We start from the raw sequence: 21,042 nt of genomic DNA, 5'->3' as shown, positions 1-21,042 counted from the left end.
AACCTCGTGCACTGTTGATGGGAATGTAAATTGGTGCAGTCACTGTGGAGCAGTGTATGGAGGTTCCTCAAAAAACAAAAAATAGAACTACTGCATGACCCAGCAATCCCACTCCTGGATATATATCCCCAAAGAAACAAAAACACTAATCTGAACAGATACATGCACCCCAGTGTTCACAGCAGCACTATTTACAATAGCCAAGATATGGAAGCAACCTAAGTGTCCATCAACAGATGAATGGACAAAGAAGATGTGGTACATATATACAATGGAATATTACTCGGCCATAAAAAAGAATGAAATTTTGCCATTTGCAGCAACATGGACAGACTTGGAGGGAGTTATGCTTAGTGAAAAAAGTCAGAGAAAGAAAAATACTGTAGGTTATCGCTTATATGTGGAACTAAATAATAAAATGAACTAGTGATATAAGAAAAAAGAAACAGACTCACAGATGTAGAGAACAAACTAGTGGTTACCAGTGGGGAGAGGAAAGGGGAGGGGCAGGATAGGGGTAGGGGATTAAGAGATACAAATTATTATGTATAAAATAAACCAGAAGGATATACTGTACAATACAGGGAATACAGCCAATATTTTATAATAACTATAAATGCACTATAACCTTTAAAATTTTTGAATCACTATGTTGTACACCTGAAACGTATAATATTGTACATCAAATATACCTCGATAAAAAAAAGAGTGATAAATAGAACTCCTGTGCAACTGGGCAGATTTAACTGTGATTTTACAGGTAATAATAATTCCATAATATGTTACATGGACTCCAGAGGATATGAAGAAATAGAAAAAATAAAGCAGGTGGAATGGACAAGACAGAGAAATATTGCAATTTCTCAGGAGATAGCTGTTGCCCTTCTTCCCTTCTGGCCTTACCTCCTGTGTAATGCCATCCATCCCTGTGGCTTTAAGTATGGTTTGTATGTCAATCACTCCCAAATTTACCTCACAGCCTGCCCCTCTTTTGCATTCCATGCCCGTATTTCCTAATGGCACCTCGAACTTGACATTTCTAACTCGGTCTCTTTTCCACCGCAGCTGACTTCACTCCTCGTCAAATCTCCTTTTCTTCCTCTAGTGGGATTCATTGAAGTAAACTCACCTATTACCCAGCTGAGCAAGGCAGCTGCCCCTCTTCTCTACGTTCAGTCTGTTATCACGTCCTGTTGATTATTTTTTTTTTACAAGAAAATTTTTTTTAATTCATTTTTTTTTGGCTGCCTTGGGTCTTTGTTTTGGGTGCTGGCTTTCTCTAGTTGCAGAGAGCGTGGGCTCCATGGCACGTGGGATCTTCCCAGACCAGGGCTCGAACCCGTGTCCCCTGCATTGGCAGGCGGATTCTTAACCACTGCGCCACCAGGGAAGTCCCCATCCTGTTCATTCTTGTATCTCAGTTCCTTCCCCCTTGTCCATCTTCAGTGTCACCTCTTTAAGTTACCACCTTATCTGGCCTCCAAGAGTAAGACCATGTGGGTGAGGTTGCCAGATGAAATACCGGCCGCCTAGTTAAGTTTGAAGTGGGACAAATAATGAAAACATTTTAGTATAAGTGTGCTCCATATATTGCATCAGAAATACGTATACTAAAAATATTTTTGTTCTTTATCTGACATTCAAATTTCATTGGGCACCTGTGTTTTTATTTGCTGTATTTGGCAATCCTACATGGTATGAAGGGAGGAGAGGCTGTTTCATGATTTAGAGGGTGGTCAAGGAAGGAGGACCTCATGTGGGGGCAGTTAAGCAGAGACAGGAAGGTAGTGAGAGAGTGAAGCAAGTGATCACCTGGAAAGAGCACATGCCAAGGCCCTGAGGCAGGGGCGTGCTCAGCGTGTAGGAGAAACGAGAAAGAGCAGGAGACTGGAGTCCAGTGAGTTAGGAGGAGGAGGAGACGGGGCACATGCTCCTCGGAAATGCATCTGTGCTTTATGTGTTGTCAGCACCTGATTTCTGAGCCTGCAAGCTCAAAGGGTAGACCTTGGACTCTGGTAAAATTCACCAGAGCAGTAGACACTGCCCTGTGAGACCTCTTGGGAGATGCTAAAACCTTGCCGTCTAGGACTACCAACGGCTAGGCTTCTGAATTTATATCTTTCAGTCACATATCTTCCCTAAAGACCTCTCAACAAGCCTTAATTCACAGGTAGTTTAATATTGTAATACTGAGTTATTCATGATGCATTTAAGTACAAATGTGTGGAAACGTGTACCTTAGCAAAGTTAAAATGTAAATTATATATCCACTAGACAAATGATATATTTCCTTTCTTTGTAATCAGTAAAGTGATATATTAATAGCTTAAGTAATGCTAAGAACCCTCTACAAATTGTAAAGGTGTAATAGATCATGTATACATTTATTTTTCAGGATGCCTCTAATTTTGACTTTTCCCTTTGTCTTTGTGGTATGCAAGGAATGTCTTCACTCCTGGTTTTTCCTAAGGCCAGAGGCCTCTGGGGCCACAGAGAGTGACTGGTCCATTTTCTGTATGGGCATAAGCAAAATACACACATCTTTTAGGTATTCAATCAGCAGGGAAAAAACGGAAAGTTAAAAAAAATGGATTTAACTGTTCTGGGCTTTTTAGCTATTTGAGAGGAGAAAGAAGGAATTGAACATGACTTCCGTGATTGAACTGAAGACTTTTATATATGAGTGGGTATAGAAAGACCAGAACAATGATAGGAAAAATATGTGTTAAAAGCCATGTGATCTAATCTCCAGACTAGGATGCTTAGCAGTATAATAGGAGGCCCAGTCAGCAGTTGAAAACAAGCATAAGGATTTAGTGATGAAGGGAACGAGTGATTTTTTTTTTTTTTGCGGTACGCAGGCCTCTCTCTGTTGTGGCCTCTCCCGTTGCGGAGCACAGGCTCCGGACGCGCAGGCTCAGCGGCCATGGCTCACGGGCCCAGCTGCTCCGCGGCACGTGGGATCCTCCCGGACCGGGGCACGAACCCGTGTCCCCGGCTTCGGCAGGTGGATTCTCAACCACTGCGCCACCAGGGAAGCCCCCCAAGTGATTTTTTTTTTTTTTTTTTTTTTTTTCGGTACGCGGGCCTCTCACTGTTGTGGCCTCTCCCATTGCGGAGCACAGGCTGCGGACGCGCAGGCTCAGCGGCCATGGCTCACGGGCCCAGCTGCTCCGCGGCACGTGGGATCCTCCCGGACCGGGGCACGAACCCGTGTCCCCGGCTTCGGCAGGCGGATTCTCAACCACTGCGCCACCAGGGAAGCCCCCCAAGTGATTTTTTTTAAGCATGTGTTTCAGGCTGAGACTGGGAACAAAGTATATTTCCACTAGAGAATGAGGAGAGTATCATAGGTACTCTATTATTTTGTTTAGAACATATTTTTGAGAAGGGTGTTCAGTATCGAGAGAAAAGCTGGACTATGGGAGACGAGTTGTATTTCAGCTTTGCTATTGAGTCACTATGTGATCTGGGGGAATATCACCTAAGTTCTCTTGAATGATTTGTTCTTAGGTCCTCAGGTTTTTAATTTTTAGAGGGAGAGAAGCGTAAAATGTATGTAATTTTTTGTAGATAATCTAGATAAAATCTAGATAATCTTCCCCAAATCTGACCTACTTGTCTTCTTTTCTGGTTCCTTTACCCCCTTTCAGTATCCTTCCAACCCTATAAGCTGCCCAGATCCTTCAAGCTAAGTCAGGAGGAAAGTGGGTCTGAAAAGCACTGACAGCATCTTAGCATGAATTTGTCAAAAACTTCTGCATTTATGTTTCAAAAGGTCTGTCGATTAAGGGCCTCTAAATAGTTCATCTTTTGCGGTGAAATTTTAGTAATTACTTTGAAAGGTTCCCAAGAGCCTTTGAAATGACACTGCTGCCTGGATTCTCCTCACTACCTGACAGGATGCTTGGATATTTGGGTCTTATCAGTAGTTCTTCAAGATAACACGCACATTTACGCAAAAAGTATGCTTTACTTTATATTAAAATGCAAGTGTCAATGCTTAGAGAAATTAACATATCCAACTTTTAATAGCCACTTCTACTGTGTTGTCATTTTTATGCAATGGACCATGAGACTCACGCATTCAGCTTATTGTGCCTTGAGCTTCCCCCAAAGAATTAACATTTAGTTGTTTTCTTAAACTTTAAATTGAAGTTGAATAAAATTGAGTTAAAATTGAATATATATATATTCTTTTTCAGATTCTTTTCCATTATAGGTTATTACAAGATTTTGAGCATAGCTCCCTGTGCTATATAGTAGGTCCTTGCTGTTTACCTATTATATATATAGTAGTGTGTATATGTTAATCCCAAACTTCTAATTTATCCCTCCCCCCATTTCCCCGTTGGTAACCATAAGCTCATTTTCGATGTCTGTGAGTCTATTTCTGTTTTGTAAATAAGTTCATTTGTATCATTTTTTAGATTCCACATATAAAGTGATATCATATTTGTCTTTGTCTGACTTACTTCACTTAAATTAACATTTAGTTTTCATTTGTTTTGTTCAGCTTTTCATAACAGAGCACATATTCTAGAGATATAAAGCTGTATTTGATTTTCATAAACTAAAGACTTTAGTGAAGAAATACTTTCACAAATATTGCTGGAAATGTTCAATTTTCTTCACTTCAAAGTGACAGGTTTATTACTTTGACATCATCATATATTCATTAGATCCTCAGAAGAATTTAAATAAGATATATACTGTTTCCAACTTGGCAATAAGCTAACATAGCTTCCTCTCATTACCGAAGTGTCACAGTAGGAAGTTCCTTCTGCAGTCTGGATATTTGCTTTGCCAATCATCTATTGGGGTTTCCCTATATGTGTTGTGAAGAATTTAAAGTTAACCTCATTTTCTACAGTCATATAGTTATTCAAAGCCATTGTAAAAAATTGATCAGAATTTTGGTGTTTTGTTTTGCAAAAATTATTCTTAGCTTAAAGTGTTTTCTCACAGACATGCTGTTTTGTATGACACACACCGAGGTCCACAAATCTTAGGTGCACAGCGTTATGAATTTTTGCATGTGTATTTACACATCTGTGAAACTGCCACTCAGATCCAAATATAGAACTTTCCATAACCCCAGAAGGCTTTCCTGTAACTACTCCCAGTTGACACCCCAGCAAGCTAGTCAGTACTCTGACATAGATCAGTCATGCAATCTCTTGAACTTCATATAAATGGAAATCTGCAGTTTGTGTTCTTTGGGGAATGGTATTTTTTTCCCACTTAACATTGTATCTCTGAGATCCATCCAGGTCATTGCATATAGCAGTAGTTCATTCTTTTTTCTATACTTTTTTTATTGTATTTACCACAATTTGTTCATTTATCCTCTTGTCAATGGACATTTGGGTTGTTTCTAGCTTTAGATTATTATGAGTTATGCTGCAAGGAAGATTCTCTTCTAAAAGAGCCATTTACACCATTTTTGGACTCATTTCTCTTGGGTCATTGAATTTCCAGGTCATAGAGTTCATGAATACTTAGCCTTAGGAAATGCTGCCAAACAATTTTCTAAAGTGGTGGTACTGATTTTCACTCCCACGAGCAACGTAGAGGAGTCTTCCTTTTGCTCCACTCCTCATCAGTATTTGATGCTGTCAGTTCTTTAATTTTTAGCCATTTAGTGGTATATCATTGTGGTTTTACTTTGCGTTTCCCTGATCACTAATGATGTTAAGCACTATTTCATATGCGGGTTGGCATTTTGGATATTCTCTTTTGTGAAGTGCTTAGTTCTTTGGCACATTTTCAAAATAGGGTTTTCAATCTTTTCCTCATTGATTTGTGAGAATTCTTTGTATGTTCTGGATACGGTGCTTTATTGGATATACGTATTGCAATAGTCTGTGGCTAGCCTTTTCACTCTTGTAATGTTGTCTTGTGATTATTAAGATTTTAATGAAGTCCAGTTTATCAACCTTTCGTGTTTTCTGCGTCCCTATCAAGAAATATTTGCTACCCTCTGTTCATGAAGATTTTATGCTTTTCTGTAGTTCGTTATTGTTTTACCTTTCATGTTTAGGTCTAAGATCATCTCTAATTTCTGTGCATGGTTTGAGGTAAGGGTTTCAGTCCAGTGTTTTTCTACATGGACATTCAGTTGATCCAGAATCACTGACTGAAAAGACCATTCTTTTCCCATCGAATTGCAGTGGCCCTTCTGTGGTAAATAAGGAGACCACATGTGCACAGGCCTGTGTTTGGACTCTCTGTCCAATCAATCTATTTATATGTGCACCAAAATCACGTTATAAAAATCCCTGGTGTCCAATAGTACATGTTCTCAGGCTCGTTCTTCTTCAGTTTTGCCTTAGCTGTTCTAGATTTTTTGGAGTTCACCTTAAATTTGAGAATCAGCCTGTCAGTTTTCACAGACACAGACACACACACACACACAACCTGTTGGGATTTTAATTGTTATTGCACTACATCTAGGTATAAAATTGAGAATTGACATCTTAACAATACCAAGTCTTCCGGTCTAAATACTTGGTTAATTCACTCAGTCATTTAGGACTTTAATTTCTCTCTGCAAAATTCTCTAGTTTTCAGTGCAGAGAACTTGATGAGATGCTTGGTTTTTATAAAGATGATGATGAACTCAGATAAAAAATGGGTATGATTTCAATTTTCTCAAAAAATGGGTAGTGTTTACAAAAGACCCAATTTTATTATTATTTAGGACCTGCAGTCATGTTAAGATTTCTGAGACGGGAATTTCCAAAGTAACTAAGTAATCTCTAAAATATTCAGTGCTATATATTTTAATTGTGTGGATTGCAGCTTTTAAATCTAAGTGGTAGCACTATCTATAATCCGATTTATTCTTCTGGTTAAATATATTAAGCTGATGCCCTGTCACCACCCTTGAACTCTTTGACACATTTGTTAAATGAAGGGCTGAGAAGCTGAGAAGTTGACCAGGAGAACTGATAGCTTCCACTTCCCATAGAGCAGGAGATCAGTTTGGTTTTCAGCAGTTTATCTCCTCTCTGTCATAAAAAGTTTGAGGTCATTATACCCAAACATGAATTTTAGACATTTTAGAAAATTAAGGTTGTGATTGCATGATGCCAAAATAGTTCATCAATTTAGCTTAAGAACTGTCCAGTTGTACAGTTGGCATATTATAAAAACTAGCTGCAATTTTGTCTGGATTGGCTATTAATTTCCTAGAATCTAGCCTGAATTAAATTTAAACAAACCCCAGATAATAAGAAATTAGTGTATGTATGTACATTACTATATTACTGTGTCGTGGTGCAGTGGATACATAAATTCACTGTAAGTGGAGGCAAACTTTATCTTTTGTTTCTTTGAACATCGTTAATTGCCTTAGCATATAATTAACACTTTCTCAATGATTTTTATCTCATTTATTTTTCATTATAGGACACTTTGGTATGGCAGCGGTCTTTGCTTTTGCTTTTTAGTTTTGTTTTAAAAACTTAGTTCAGGCTGCTCTAACAAGAATACCATAGGCTTGGAGGCTTAAACTACAAACGTTTATGTCACACAGTTCTGGAGGCTAAGAAGTCCGAGATCAGGCTGCCAGCCTGACCAAGTTCTGATGCGAACCCTCTTCCTGGTTTCCTCACAAGGCAGAGAGAGAGAGAAAGAGCTCCTGTTCCTCCACCCTCTTGTAAGGACATCCATCCCATCACCAGGGCTCCACCTCTATGGCCTCATCCAAACCTGATTACCTCCCAAAAGCCCCATCTCCAGATAGCACCACAGTGGGAATTAAGACCTCAGCACATGAATTTAGGGAGGGATACATTTAGTCCAGTGCAGTCTCCTCCTGCTCTAAAGTTTAATATCGGGCTTCCCTGGTGGCGCAGTGGTTGAGAGTCGGCCTGCCGATGCGGGGGACGTGGGTTCGTGCCCCGGTCCGGGAAGATCCCATATGCCGCGGAGCGGCTGGGCCCGTGAGCCATGGCCGCTGAGCCTGCGCGTCCGGAGCCTGTGCTCCGCAATGGGAGAGGCCACAGCGGTGAGAGGCCTGCGTACCGCAAAAAAATAAAAAATAATAAAAATAAAAATAAAGTTTCACTAATATCACTAATACCTAAACCTGAATCCAAGGTGTGTGAAAATAGTAGTAGGTCACTTCTTCTAACATTAGAATATACTTTGATTATGAAAATTTAACGATATTAAAGCTAGCTAATTTCCTAATGTCAAGTATAGAGCAACAATTAGAACATTAGAGCAAACAGTAGCTAACACTTGCAAGAGTTTCCTGTGTACCAGGGACTTCACATACATAACCACGTGTATCCCTCACGAACATACTGTGAGGTGGGTAATACTCTTATCCTTATTTTTTAAAAAAATTAGTAAAGCGGTTTAATTTCTTTCCATTTTATCTTACACTTCTGATTGTATTGTATGATTCAAATTTATTTGAAAAAAATGATAGACAATGTAGTGAAAATTCTCAATACCTTTTTTTTTTTAATAGAGAAACAATGTCCTATACTGAGGAAAGAGGGACACCAGTTTACGCCAGACTACAGAGATAGAGTTGAAGTTTCAGGTAAGCGTTACAGTTCTTCACAAAGAAACATTTTTGTGTAAAATTATCACCACCAAACACGTAGTGTATTGTAGGTGACTCCTTCACATTGTAATTTAAGATAACACAATACTAAAAAATTAAAAGCAAAGAAGTCAAAAAGAAGTACAAAAATTTCTGAGTGCAGAATTCTACATCATTTAACCTAGGACCACCAACAACTCAACCTCTCGGAGAACAAAAGTTATTTAAAATTTTAAAAGTTGTATCCATTGTAGAAAATTTGAAAAAAGAGAAGAAAATGTACAAGAAAGAAGATCTCACTACCCAAATACAGTCATGATTCCCTTTTTGTAACATTCTTACCTTTCTCTTTCTCTTTTTTCCTTTCATCCTCCATTTTCTCTCTCCACCCTTCCCCCACCCACATATGCACACGTAATCACAATACATATACTGCATTTGAAATTCGAGCATTTCCCCACATCAACATATATTTTTCTAAAGCACCATTTCTTTTAAAAGGCTGCTTAGATTTCAATTGAATGGCTGTAGTATTTTTTACTTAACTAATTTTCTGTCTTTAGCTATCAGAGCTGCTCCAATAAACTACTCTGATTACTTATTTAGAATAATTCCTAGGTCAAAGAAAATTAATACTTGAATCTTTGGACATATATTTCATCCTCCTGTATCCTAAACAGAGGAAAAATAAATCAAGAAATTTTGCTGATCCCATAAAGAGCAGATTTAATTTGAAATAAGTCAGTCTACAGATAAGGACTACAAAAAATCCTATTTAAAAGTCAGTATCTCTGTGAATTTACTAAATTTAATAAAACTGCTGGATTAAATCATTTGTCACATTTCACAGGTTTTGACCTAGGAGAGCGCTTTTCTCTGAGACGTGTGTTTTGTGAAGGTGATAAAACTTGTATAAAATTGGGAAGTTCACTTCTTATTAGAGACACCATGTAAGTAAAATAATAATTTTTCTTTACTTTTTAAAAAAATTATTTATTTTTATTTAATTAATTTATTTTGGGCTGTGTTGGGCCTTTGTTGCTGCGAGCGGGCTTTCTCTAGTTGCGGCGAGCAGGGGCTACTCTTTGTTGTGGTGCGCAGGCTTCTCACTGCGGTGGCTTCTCTTGTTGCGGAGAATGGGCTGTAGGTGCGTGGACTTCAGTAGTTGTGGCTCGCGGGCTCAGTAGTTGTGGCACACGGGCTTAGTTGCTCCGCGGCACATGAGATCTTCCTGGGCCAGGGATCAAACCCATGTCCCCTGCATTGGCAGGTGGTTTCTTAACCACTGCACCACCAGGTTAGCCCTTTCTTTACATTTTAATAATGCAACATAAACTACTTTCTAAAGAGATTCCAAATAATTTGTTTAAAAATAAAAAGTCTTGTCGACAGTAACACAATCACTTGAATGCTGTGGTAAATGTGTTGTTTGATTATTTGTGGTTTTTAGTAATCTTTACAAACTGATCTTGTTCTATAGCGTAAATTTACATGTATAGATAGCGGCATAATCTTTAGAGAAGAGTAAGTGAATTTGTTTTTGAAGAAATATTATTTATGTTTAAATAGACATAACCAAAATTAGATTTTTGAATGTAAATTTTAAACATAAGACACAATTTAGACTTAGAGACAAAAGAGTGATATTTATTATATTTATTTCCACATGCTTCATGAATATAGATAAGCTCCATGGTAAATTAAAATAAAAGAACTTAGCCCTTACTGTATATTCATTTTATATATTGTACAGAGTATATAGTAAAGAAAAGCTTTTTTTTTTGGTCTTGTTACTCATTTCATTTCAAAATGAATTTACTGAAGGTTTTTTTTTTAAATTGTTGGTTTGTTATCTTTACTATACTTTTTCTTCTGATAAATATGAGATTAAAAGGAATGACTTGCCATTTTAATACTGACAATTTGTCATCAATTATACAAGGCAATAATAATTCCCCATATGGTGGGCTATATGTAATTGGAGGATGGATCAATAGTAATTCAGAAAGCTTGAGTCATCAGGAAGGCAAATATAGCATATATGGTCCTGATATTCAGCCTTTGAGTCCAAGATGAACATTCCAGGGTGTGAATACACTGCAATGAATAAAGCATCAAATTCTGTTTGGTTTAATATGCAACACAGATGTTTTTGTGTGAAAACATGCATGGTTGTTTTCACTTCCTGATGGGTATTCTAATATTTAAGTTACCAGACAGGGTTGTTGAGAATCTCAGCACTGAATTTCTCAAAGGGAAATAGCATTAATTACCTCGTTGCCTATCCTCAGTTGCACAGTATGAACCAAGTTTCTAACTCCCTGAGCAAAGTTTCTTTTAAACTTCCTATTTTGTGATACTTTAGATACTTTTAGTTTAATGATATGGTTCCTTAAAAGTAAACTGCTCATTAATTGGTAAGAAATCAGAGGGCTAAGGAAGAGGGTAATTTGATACCAGGGGATGTAATGGGCGATTTGTCTGGTGGAGAACTTCACCAGATGTCACTGTACAGACCTATGCTATTGTGGGCGTCTTAAGCCTGAAGGTGGCTTCACTTGCAGGCATTAAACCCTCAGGGCTTGACAGCTTCCTATTTGGGTATTCATATGCAGCAAAGAAAAGTCAATATGTATCTCATCTATATTTCATATATATTGGTTTAGATGTTTCTTAACTACCAGTAGATAACTTTAATTAATGAATTTAAGCAAGGCAATAAATTCCCTTCCAAAAATTAAAACGCATTTTCTCTCTCGCCCTTTTCCTGATGATTTAAACCCCTCTAAGTCTGGCCAGGTGGCCAGAGTACTGGAGAGACAATCTTTGAAAATTCATTGAGCCTGTGTATAAGAAGACGTAGCCAATTTTAAGTAGCTACATTGGAAAACTTCCTGCCACATTTAGACATTGCCATTCTCTTTTGAATATGTGTGATAATAAATATTAGGTACTACTTGAAATTTATTTTCCAACCTCTGGCTCTAAATCACGGTGCAACTGCTGGGCAATTGCTGTGCATGAAGTCTCAAGCTCTGCCAGCAGAACCCGGTCCCTCCACTGCAGGAAACTGGAGGGCATCTGGTTAAGCTGACTAGCGAGTGTCAAGTAGCTTGGCTCAGCTCCACTTACATTTCGCTCCATGAGCCAAGGATGCTAGGATGCTTCTCTCACATGATGCCGTTCTGATTTTTCAATGAGACTGGAGTAAAGTTGCAGCTATTTATATATTTGTAAATGAGCCATCTTGTAGAATCAGCATGGGAAAAGGCAGATGCTAGTTTATATGGAAATTGGGACTCTTTCTGTGCCTGAGCTTGTTTTTATTGTTCTGGCATCTTCCAGGTGAGGTTTACGAGTGGTGAGATCTCATGAGTTGTTGGTCAGGTACTCACTGGGCAGACTTAGTGCCTTGAGCCTGGCTTAATGTGAGGACCCAAAGGCAGCTCTTGCAAGGGTCCTTCAGATAAACACTGTTGTACACAAAAAGGTGGCACAGGCTCAGGGAACATCTGACAAGGTTTCTATGTTTAGTTTTCTTTTCTTTTCATGTCCATTCTTTAGTATTCCTTAGGATAGGAAATGGTAAGTATTTGGGTGCTTTGAAAGATTCTGGGTGGCATGCTACCCAGTTTTCTAGAATTTTCTAACATCTCTTTAGAGGAAATTTTCTCAGCTTCTTGTATCTACAAGTATCTCTCGTTATGTGAAAGAAATAATTATTTCTCTACAGATTGAGAGCAATATCCCAGATGATCACACTCTGATTATCTTTAAATTGTCTTTTGGCAATTATCAGGGCAAAATGGTGAAGTTTTGAGAGAAAACATACGCAGAACATGCATATGGTATGGAGCACCTTATTTTCTTGGTATAACATAATTCTTATGTTTCATTGGTTGCTTGTATATAAACATGTTTTTAAATGAAAATGTGTTAGTAGTTGAATAAATAAATTTAAAATGTCACAGAAAAGTGAATTCCTGATTTATTATTGAATTCAAGGATGGTAAAGAGCCATCTCTCAGGTTCTATGTCTATCTGGAATACTGTGTTGAGAAGGCTTCTGAGGCCCTGTTGAGTTCAGCAGATTGGAGTGCTATGGCCCATTCGCGGAAAGAGGGGGGGAAGGGAGGGCTGTAGTCTGTAGTCTAGTCTGTAGCCTCTCTGGTTTAGGATGACACCTGTGACCGGGTGGCTTTTGCAGCTGAAGCAGTTCCCAAGAATGGGGGGAAGTGAGACTATGTGTGAAAAAATAATCAGCACAGATTACTAAGATTTTATGAGCTTGGATAGGGTAGCTAGAAACAGTGACATAGCTGATAGATATGGCCCTCTTTGCTTTTGTTACAAACAAATAAATCTCCAGGGAAGAGGAGTTGTCTCTCTGTCCCTTTCATTAAATTGGTGGTTGGAGCTCTTTAGTTTCATGGCTTTACATGGAAGAAAAGAGTTGGTAGAAGCCCTTTTCATTTGTGTTTTGCAATACATAATAATCCTCAGCAATCCTTCTAAACATTTAGAAGATGCATAGCGTTTTTTAGGAGACTTTAAAGTTCCCTTGGAAATATTCCAAAATATGGGCAAAGCTGTTGTGTGTATCACAGCATCCTCAGCCCTGGTCTTTGCTCCTGTTGAATGATTCACCCCGTGGGTATGTCTTTTCTACATGGACCTTCACACTACCTTCAGCTTTTTATTATTATAAATAACACTACAACATAGAGGAAAGTTGCTCCCTCTCTTTTTCTGGCCAGTTAAGACTCACCACTTACTCATCACCTCCTTTGTTTATTTTTCACGTGTCCGTTCATTCAGTAAACATTTGTTGAGCCAAAAAAATTCATAAGATTGATTTTTTTCAAAGTAGAATTACAAGTTCATTTTTAGAGATCTTGGTAATATACTTCTAGTTATGCTCCAACATTGTTTTATCCACCTCTTCTGCATATTACCCAATTTCTTTAGTAGCATTGGATATTATACTTAAACATTTTGTTATTAAATTTTGTGTTTTTAACTGAAAACTTGTAACAATTACAAATAAAAGTTGTGGCTTACTATATAAGTATTTTGTGGGTTCCCGGAATTTTCTGTTCCGCTTAGGGTGAATAAGAGGTAGCATTCAATAAGTCACTGAAATGAATTCAGTCTAGTCCAGAGCTCACCCTTCTATTCAACATTTACTGAGCTTCCTATGGACTGAGCACTTTATTAAGCTCTGGGATTTCACTGGTGGAAAAGTGTGGGTGTCATCTTGCCTTCCTGAAGCCAGCCGGAGAGATACACAGTGCAAGGGAAAGCTACACTTTGCTCTTGCCTTGACCCAAGAAGAAACTGAGCTGTGTCCCTCCTATCATTCGAGCGTAGGCTGCAAGACTCAAAGGCCACAGCTCCTCTCATAAAAGCTACACTTTCTGAGCACGTGGGCTCAGTAGTTGTGGCACGTGGGCTTCAGTAGTTGCGGCTTGCAGGCTCTGGAGCGCAGGCTCAGTAGTTGTGGTGCACAGGCTTAGTTGCTCTGTGGCACGTGGGATCTTCCCGGACCAGGGCTCCAACCCATGTCCCCTGCATTGGCAGGCGGATTCTTAACCACTGTGCCACCAGGGAAGCCCTAAAATTTTAAAATCATACAATTAAGCCAAGTTTCATTTTATTTTTTAACATTTATTTTATTGAAGTATAGTTGATTTACAATGTTGTGTTAACTTCTGCTGTACAGCAGAGTGATTCAATTTTACATATGTACATTCTTTTTCCATTATGGTTTATCACGGGATGTTGAATATAGTTCCCTGTGCTATACAGTAGGACCTTGTTGTTTATCTATTCTACATATAATAGTTTGCATCTGCTCACCCCAAACTCCCAACCCATCCCTCCCTCACCCCCTCCTCCTTGGCAACCACAAGTCTATTCTGTATGCCTGTGAGTCTGTTTCTGTTTTGTAGATATGTTCATTTGTGTCATATTTTAGATTCCACATATAAGTGATATCATATGGTATTTGTCTTTCTATTTCTGACTTCATTTAGTATGATAATCTCTAGGTCCATCCATGTTGCTGCAAATGGCATCATTTCATTCTTTTTTATTCAATTTAGCCAAACTTTATATATTAGATAGAAAAGAATTTTAAGAGTATTATACAGTTTTAAGAATGCACAGAAATATTTACTTCTCTATCACAAGAACCTCTCTTATATTTTTCTAGAAAATTAAGAGATGTTAATATGTTCCAATAATAAATCGCTTTAGGTTGAAATGGCTACTTGTTTGTTCATAACCACGGGCGTTCCCCTGGTGAAACCTGAAATTGGCCCCTGTACACAGAGGGCAAGGAGAGACTGAAGAAAGAGTCACAGCCCCCCAGATTGGTAGGTGGCAGGTTTACTGAGCAAGGGAATGTACATACAAGGCTTGTCTTGGGCACGGCAAGAGCAGTAAATCTCTGCACCCACCCGCCACAATCATAGAAGTTTATGTAGAGGCCTTAATGGGGGTCAGTCATGTACACTGTCCAGATGGTCTCAGCTACACATTACTCTCTCAAGGCTGCAACCTTGAAACAACTCCTACCGTGGAGTGGTGGGCAAAAAGTACATCCCAAGGACAGGGGAGGAGGTTTGGAATCTGTGGTTGCCCAGGTCCAGCTCACAGGTCAACCGGTGGGCAAATCCTCTCAATGACTTCCTCCAATACTTCTAAAATGTAACATAATATGAAATATTACCAGTTCAGTAGTTTCATTTAACAGTTTTGGAAACATTTAATATTATCAACAATTTTAAGCAAGTTGTGATTTTCCTCCTTCAGATTTCATATAATTCAGTATTTTGGAGGGAGAAGTAAAAAGTGTCAGTAATTGATCTTATGTGTATAGATTCTACAACATTCATATCTATGTTATTTTGTTTTATTTTATTTTGGAAACATCACTCAACCTATCTACCATCTTAACAAACGTTTACGTGAATAATATGTCATTGTTGACTGTAAGTGCAATGTTATACAGCAGATCTCTTTTTTATTATGGCTAATTACATGTAAATTATCTTCTCTTAAAATGTCCTGATGCCATTTACCTTGAGAGAAGTGAAGTACCAGTTAAGTCTACTACTTAGGAGTCATAATAATGCAGATGTCATCATAAAGTAATAAAATTAAGGCGTCCTATTTTGGTAATTACTCAGGTCAGCTTGACAGGCATTAATTAATCTACTTCTACCATTGGATTATATATTACATTTTTTTTCTCTCTTCGCTTGTCTTTTTATCCTATGAATCAAATCTCATAAGAGACAACAGAGGTTTTGCTTGGGTGCGGGTTATATGTATGCATCTGTGGAATGTGCACTGCAGGTTTCCAGAATATACAAAAGAAAGAAAGCATGGAGCCACATACTTCAGTCATCTTTAATCTTATTTGCCCCATAAAAATGCTATGAGGATTAATTAGCTATTGACCTTCAGCAAATGTGCTGCTTTTATAATGGTTGTAAACCTAAATTTAAGCATGACCTTAAATTTATGAATTAACCAGAGCATCAACTGTAGTAATATATGATGTTTCGTTATATTAGTGCTTAAGAATAGCTTTATAACAACTCTACAGATTTTCTTGTGGATTGACAGGACTCCATGTTTCATAAAATAGCATTGGATAGTCTAATCCGCATTCTCAGACACAGAATCAGATAGGAAGGGCTTCCCTGGTGGCGTGGTGGTTGAGAGTCCGCCTGCCGATGCAGGGGACGCGGGTTCGTGCCCCGGTCCGGGAAGATCCCACGTGCCGCGGAGCGGCTGGGCCCGTGAGCCATGGCCGCTGAGCCTGCGCGTCCGGAGCCTGTGCTCCGCAACGGGAGAGGCCACAACAGTGAGAGGCCCGCGTAACACACACACACACACAAACACACACACACACACACACACAAGAATCAGATAGGAAGATGCAATTATGATTTCACTGACAAACTTTGAAGTGTCTGTGAATCCAAGAAGAATAGTGTCACCTAATAAATCATTAATTTATTATCATTTCAATTCTTTCAACTTAGCCATCAAGGCTAATCAGAAAATAAGCATGGTAGCCATAAAGCTGCTTATGTGACTGTACGTGACTCACATCCGCTTGGTAATGCCTCGTCCATTGCCTCATTTTGGTCAGTACTACAACCAGCCCCCGACAATCACCCTTCTGTCTTCTGTGTATGTGATTTGACTCTTCTAGGGACCTCGTATATAAGTGGACCATACAATACTTGTCCTTCTGTGTCTGGCTTATTTCAGTTAGTACGCTTCTGCTCTTGTGTTCTAATCTCCTTGTCAGTGCACGCCACTCCGGCCTTTGCTGTGGGTTCCCTCCATGAAAACACTTCTTCCTGAGACCCAGCCAACCTCTGCCCAAGGCTGCTTACCCTCAGCCTTCAAGGCCAAAGTTGCTCTGTGTGTGTGGGCTTTGGAGGGTGGTGGCATGGGTTCAGTGACCCTCTAGCTATCCCGTGGATTCCAAAGCACTGCTGCTTGGGTACAGAGCCTCGCAGTGTAATTTTTTTTAATTTATTTTTTTGACTGCGCCATGAGGCTTGCAAGATCTTAGTTTCCTGACTAGGGATTGAACCCGGGCCACGGCAGTGAAAGTGCTGAGTCCTAACCACTGGACCGCCAGGGAATTCCCTCTCACAGTGTATTTAACAACTAACTCTTGGCACTCCTTCCTCTGTCGAGCTCTAAAGCCCGTCGATACGGATACGAGGCAATCCTCTCTACTATCTTCACAGACAATAGCTCTCTTCTGGTTTACCCATGATAAGAAAATAAAATTCCCTTTGCTTAGGAGAGATACGTAGGAAAAATTATTTCATGATATAGTCACCATTATTTCTAAGTTCAGCTTTGATGCCAATGAAAGAAGAAATTCTGACAAAGTATTTCGCTCAATTCCCAAATGACATTGAATACTCACTATGTGCCAGGCACTGAGGACTTAAGAATAAATAAAGATAGCGTCCTAGTTATTTCTGTCTGGGAATTATGGAATTTGTAGCAATCTTTAGATATGAGTTCTGATGGACTCTGGAAGAATGGACGAACCCTTCCAGGAACCAGGAAAAGCTTCACAGGGGATGTGAAAAAAGGCTTGAAGGATAAGCACAAATTTGCCAGGTGGTAGTTGGAGGGGGCACCTGGTGGTTTTCAAGGTCAATGTAATTTGCAGACTGGTGAGAAATCCCGTGTGGTTAGTAAACAGAGGGGAGAGACTGTCTGGTGGTGAAGGAAGCTGAAGGGGAAGCTGAGGTGCTGTTCTGAAAGGCCTTACGTGCCAAGCTAAGGGGTTAGAACTTTATTCATATAAAAAAGGAAAGTAAAAGGTGAAAGATTTCTGGGCTCCGAAGAGAAACCCAAGTGTATCAATTATACCACAAGAAAGCCATGTTCCAGAGTGTGAAGGTGTGGGAGCAATAACGTTCCATGCTAGAAAAAAAAAAGAAAAAAGAAAAAATTTTTAAAAGCTGAGTATATGCCATTGGGAAAATCACAGCTTTGGGTAGCGACCCGGGACTCCCAGGCCGACCCTGAAGCAGAAGCCAAGCCCCCAGACTCAGAAGGACACTTCACAATTCAGAGGACTTCTTGGGGGTGGAGCGGGTATTGACCCACGATTTTTTTTACCTTTTCTTTGGTGTGGGGGGGAAGACAGTGAAAAAACCTTTCTGAAGAGCAGCTTCTCTGGTCCATCCTCGATTTTTGTTATCAGAATGCCATCTAGTAGGAGGGCTCATTTTCAAGGGGAAGTCATTTACAGCATCACAATGAACAAATGCTAATCGTAACAGGCGTAAGATTATTAGAGAGCCATCCAAGCTTTGTTTTCCCATTAGCAACCTATGTGTCTGAATCCGCCCACAAACACAGAAAGGCTAAGATTTCAGAGTCTCTGTGACTGTGGAACTCAGACATCATCCCCCCAGCCCCCCACGGCGGCGGGGGGAAGGCATTTCAGACAAACCCTTCAGGCCCTGTGAGCCAAACTGCTTGTAATGTGACAGCTGATGGTGAATGTCAGCTGGGCAAGAAATGACTTACTATAAACTCCAAGCATCTCTCACTTCACTCTCAGGAAATGTAACTTGTATCAGATTTCTCTTCCTGGAAGATATTCAGCAAGTCAGGGGCCCCAGTGATACTTGTAAATACGGAAGTTCTTCATAAAGCCTGCCTCATGCTTATTTAGAATGGAAGAATTAATTTGGAAGCCAGTTCTTGATATTTAAAAATAGATTTTTTTCCATTTAGCCATTTCGTTTTTAAAGCAGAAAACGAAAGGTTGGTCTTGCTAAATATGATCTGGAAAACTCACTTTGGCTCTACCAAAATAGACTTTTAAAAAAAGGGCTTTGCTTCAAGGCTTGTGCTATGAGCTGGTGGAATTAGCCCTGGAATCACTGTAATTAGTAACTGAACTTTTTAAACATTTTGTTCTCTAAGTGTATATCACACTTGGTTTTGGGAACACCACTTACAAAAGGAAATTTCTCCAGAATAATTGTGTCATCTTGTTTTTCAGTCTCTAAGGACTGTAATAGTGAAAGTTTGTTCATCTTTGTTTTTTTCCTTTTTACATTGCACTCCTTGCCTCACTTTCCTTATTATTTAGTTAAGCAAAAGAACAGAAGAGAAACTGGTAGTCATGGATTTTTCTTTCTAATCCTCTCTTATTCTGTAGTTTGGTTTTGTTCTTTACTTTTCTATACATGAAACAGAGATATTACTTGCCACCTGACAAACTAAGGTTCTTTTAGGAACACTGAACAGATACATCCAATTGAACTTGTTGTACAATGAAATTGCCAATTGCTTAATATACTAAGGAGTAAACAAATTTGTGAGCTTCAGTATGGTCTTTATTTTTCTTGACACACTTCTAGGGCATAGTGGGGAAAAAATGAGATCCACTCCCTAATTCCATCTCCCCATAAAACAACTTTATCAATAAATACTTGCATGTGCTTACTTTAAAAGAGTGCATTACTATTATTTTTAAAAATTAATTAGTTTATTTTTTTGGCTGCATTGGGTCTTTGTTGCTGTGTGCAGGCATCTTATTGCAGTGGCTTCTCTTGTTGTGGAACACGTGTTCCAGGCACGTGGTTTCAGTAGTTGTGGCACATGGGCTCAATAGTTGTGGCTTGCAGGCTCAGTAGTTGTGGCGCAAGGGCTTAGTTGCTTCATGGTATGTGGGATCTTTCTAGACCAGGGTTCGAACCCGTGTCCCCTGCATTGGCAGGTGGATTCTTAACCACTGAGCCACGAGGGAAGTCCAAGAGTGCATTATTTTTAAGTTTTATGATTTTCCCTGGATTTTCCATGCTTGCAGTGCTCCCTATCTGGAAGGGAGTGTGGAAAAGCAGAGTTTATCCTCTTAAGGCAGTGCTTATAGGTTTCTCATTAATTGGACAGCCAGGAATGCCCATAATTTGTTCAGTTGCCATTGTTCTGTCCCTGAGAGACTAGACACCTCCCCTTCATTAAGGTAACTTGTGTATAGCTATGTTAGTCATGGATTCCACAGCTCAAGGGGTGAATGGAATGAAAGCTTCCACTGACCCCTGGGCCAGGGTCAGTGCTAAGGGTTCTCTTTCTTTCCATAATCACTTGAAAGAGTCACATTTATGATCATTATTTTCACATCTCAGGGAATTACCTGTCTTTTTAGTTAGGTAACCATTCTATTGCTGTTCTTCCTTCGGCATTAAAATCCCAACATATAACTTCTCACCAGTAGGATAGTAAAAACTGAGGCAGTTTTTATCAGAACACTTCATACTTTTCTTCACATTACATAGTTATTAGTATATACACTGTTCTCATATTTTTCACTACATCCCCCAAATTGTACTCATTTTAAAGGAAATGCTTGGTGAAAAATTCTATTTTTTTTTTCTCTAATAAGTGATCTCTAAGGAATACAGGGCAAATATTCCTGATTGGTTATTACCTTCTATAGCATACATTTCTTTCCTAAAACCCAACAGACTCTATCCCCATTTTAAAGATATTACTATGTGGTTTGTAATCCTTCCTGATCTGTGCTCAAAATATCATTAGAAGAAGGAACTGTAATAATCTACCCCTCAGGGCTACTGGTCACCTAGGATGTGCAAATGTCATCATGAATCCTTTGCTCAGAGCCCAAAATGTGGTTTACTGTTGTTGTTAATATTATAGTATGATGTTAAACATTTTAATTTTTCTTTTTTTTTTTTTTTTTTTTTTTTTTTTTTGTGGTACACGGGCCTCTCACTGTTGTGGCCTCTCCCGTTGAGGAGCACAGGCTCCGGACGCGCAGGCCCAGCGGCCATGGCTCACGGGCCCAGCCGCTCTGCAGCACGTGGGATCTTCCCTGACCGGGGCACGAACCTGTGTCCCCTGCATTAGCAGGTGGACTCTCAACCACTGCGCCACCAGGGAAGCCCTAT

The 21,042-nt window shown here is 39.3% G+C and overlaps 1 protein-coding gene across 2 annotated transcripts in view; it reads left to right on the top strand.

Moving 5' to 3' along the window:
* The window catches only part of COL19A1 (collagen type XIX alpha 1 chain), a 363,734-nt gene that overhangs the window by 17,072 nt on the left and 325,620 nt on the right, over positions 1-21,042 (top strand). For both annotated transcript variants that reach the window (XM_067011389.1, XM_067011388.1), the window contains exons 3-4: positions 8,486-8,560; positions 9,414-9,513. In XM_067011389.1, coding sequence (XP_066867490.1) covers positions 8,486-8,560; positions 9,414-9,513 — 175 coding nt within the window. The remainder of the gene's footprint in view (positions 1-8,485; positions 8,561-9,413; positions 9,514-21,042) is intronic.

The sequence above is a fragment of the Kogia breviceps genome, chromosome 13, assembly GCF_026419965.1.
Source record: "Kogia breviceps isolate mKogBre1 chromosome 13, mKogBre1 haplotype 1, whole genome shotgun sequence".
Taxonomy (NCBI): domain Eukaryota; kingdom Metazoa; phylum Chordata; class Mammalia; order Artiodactyla; family Physeteridae; genus Kogia; species Kogia breviceps.
This window is presented reverse-complemented; position numbering and strand designations above follow the sequence as displayed.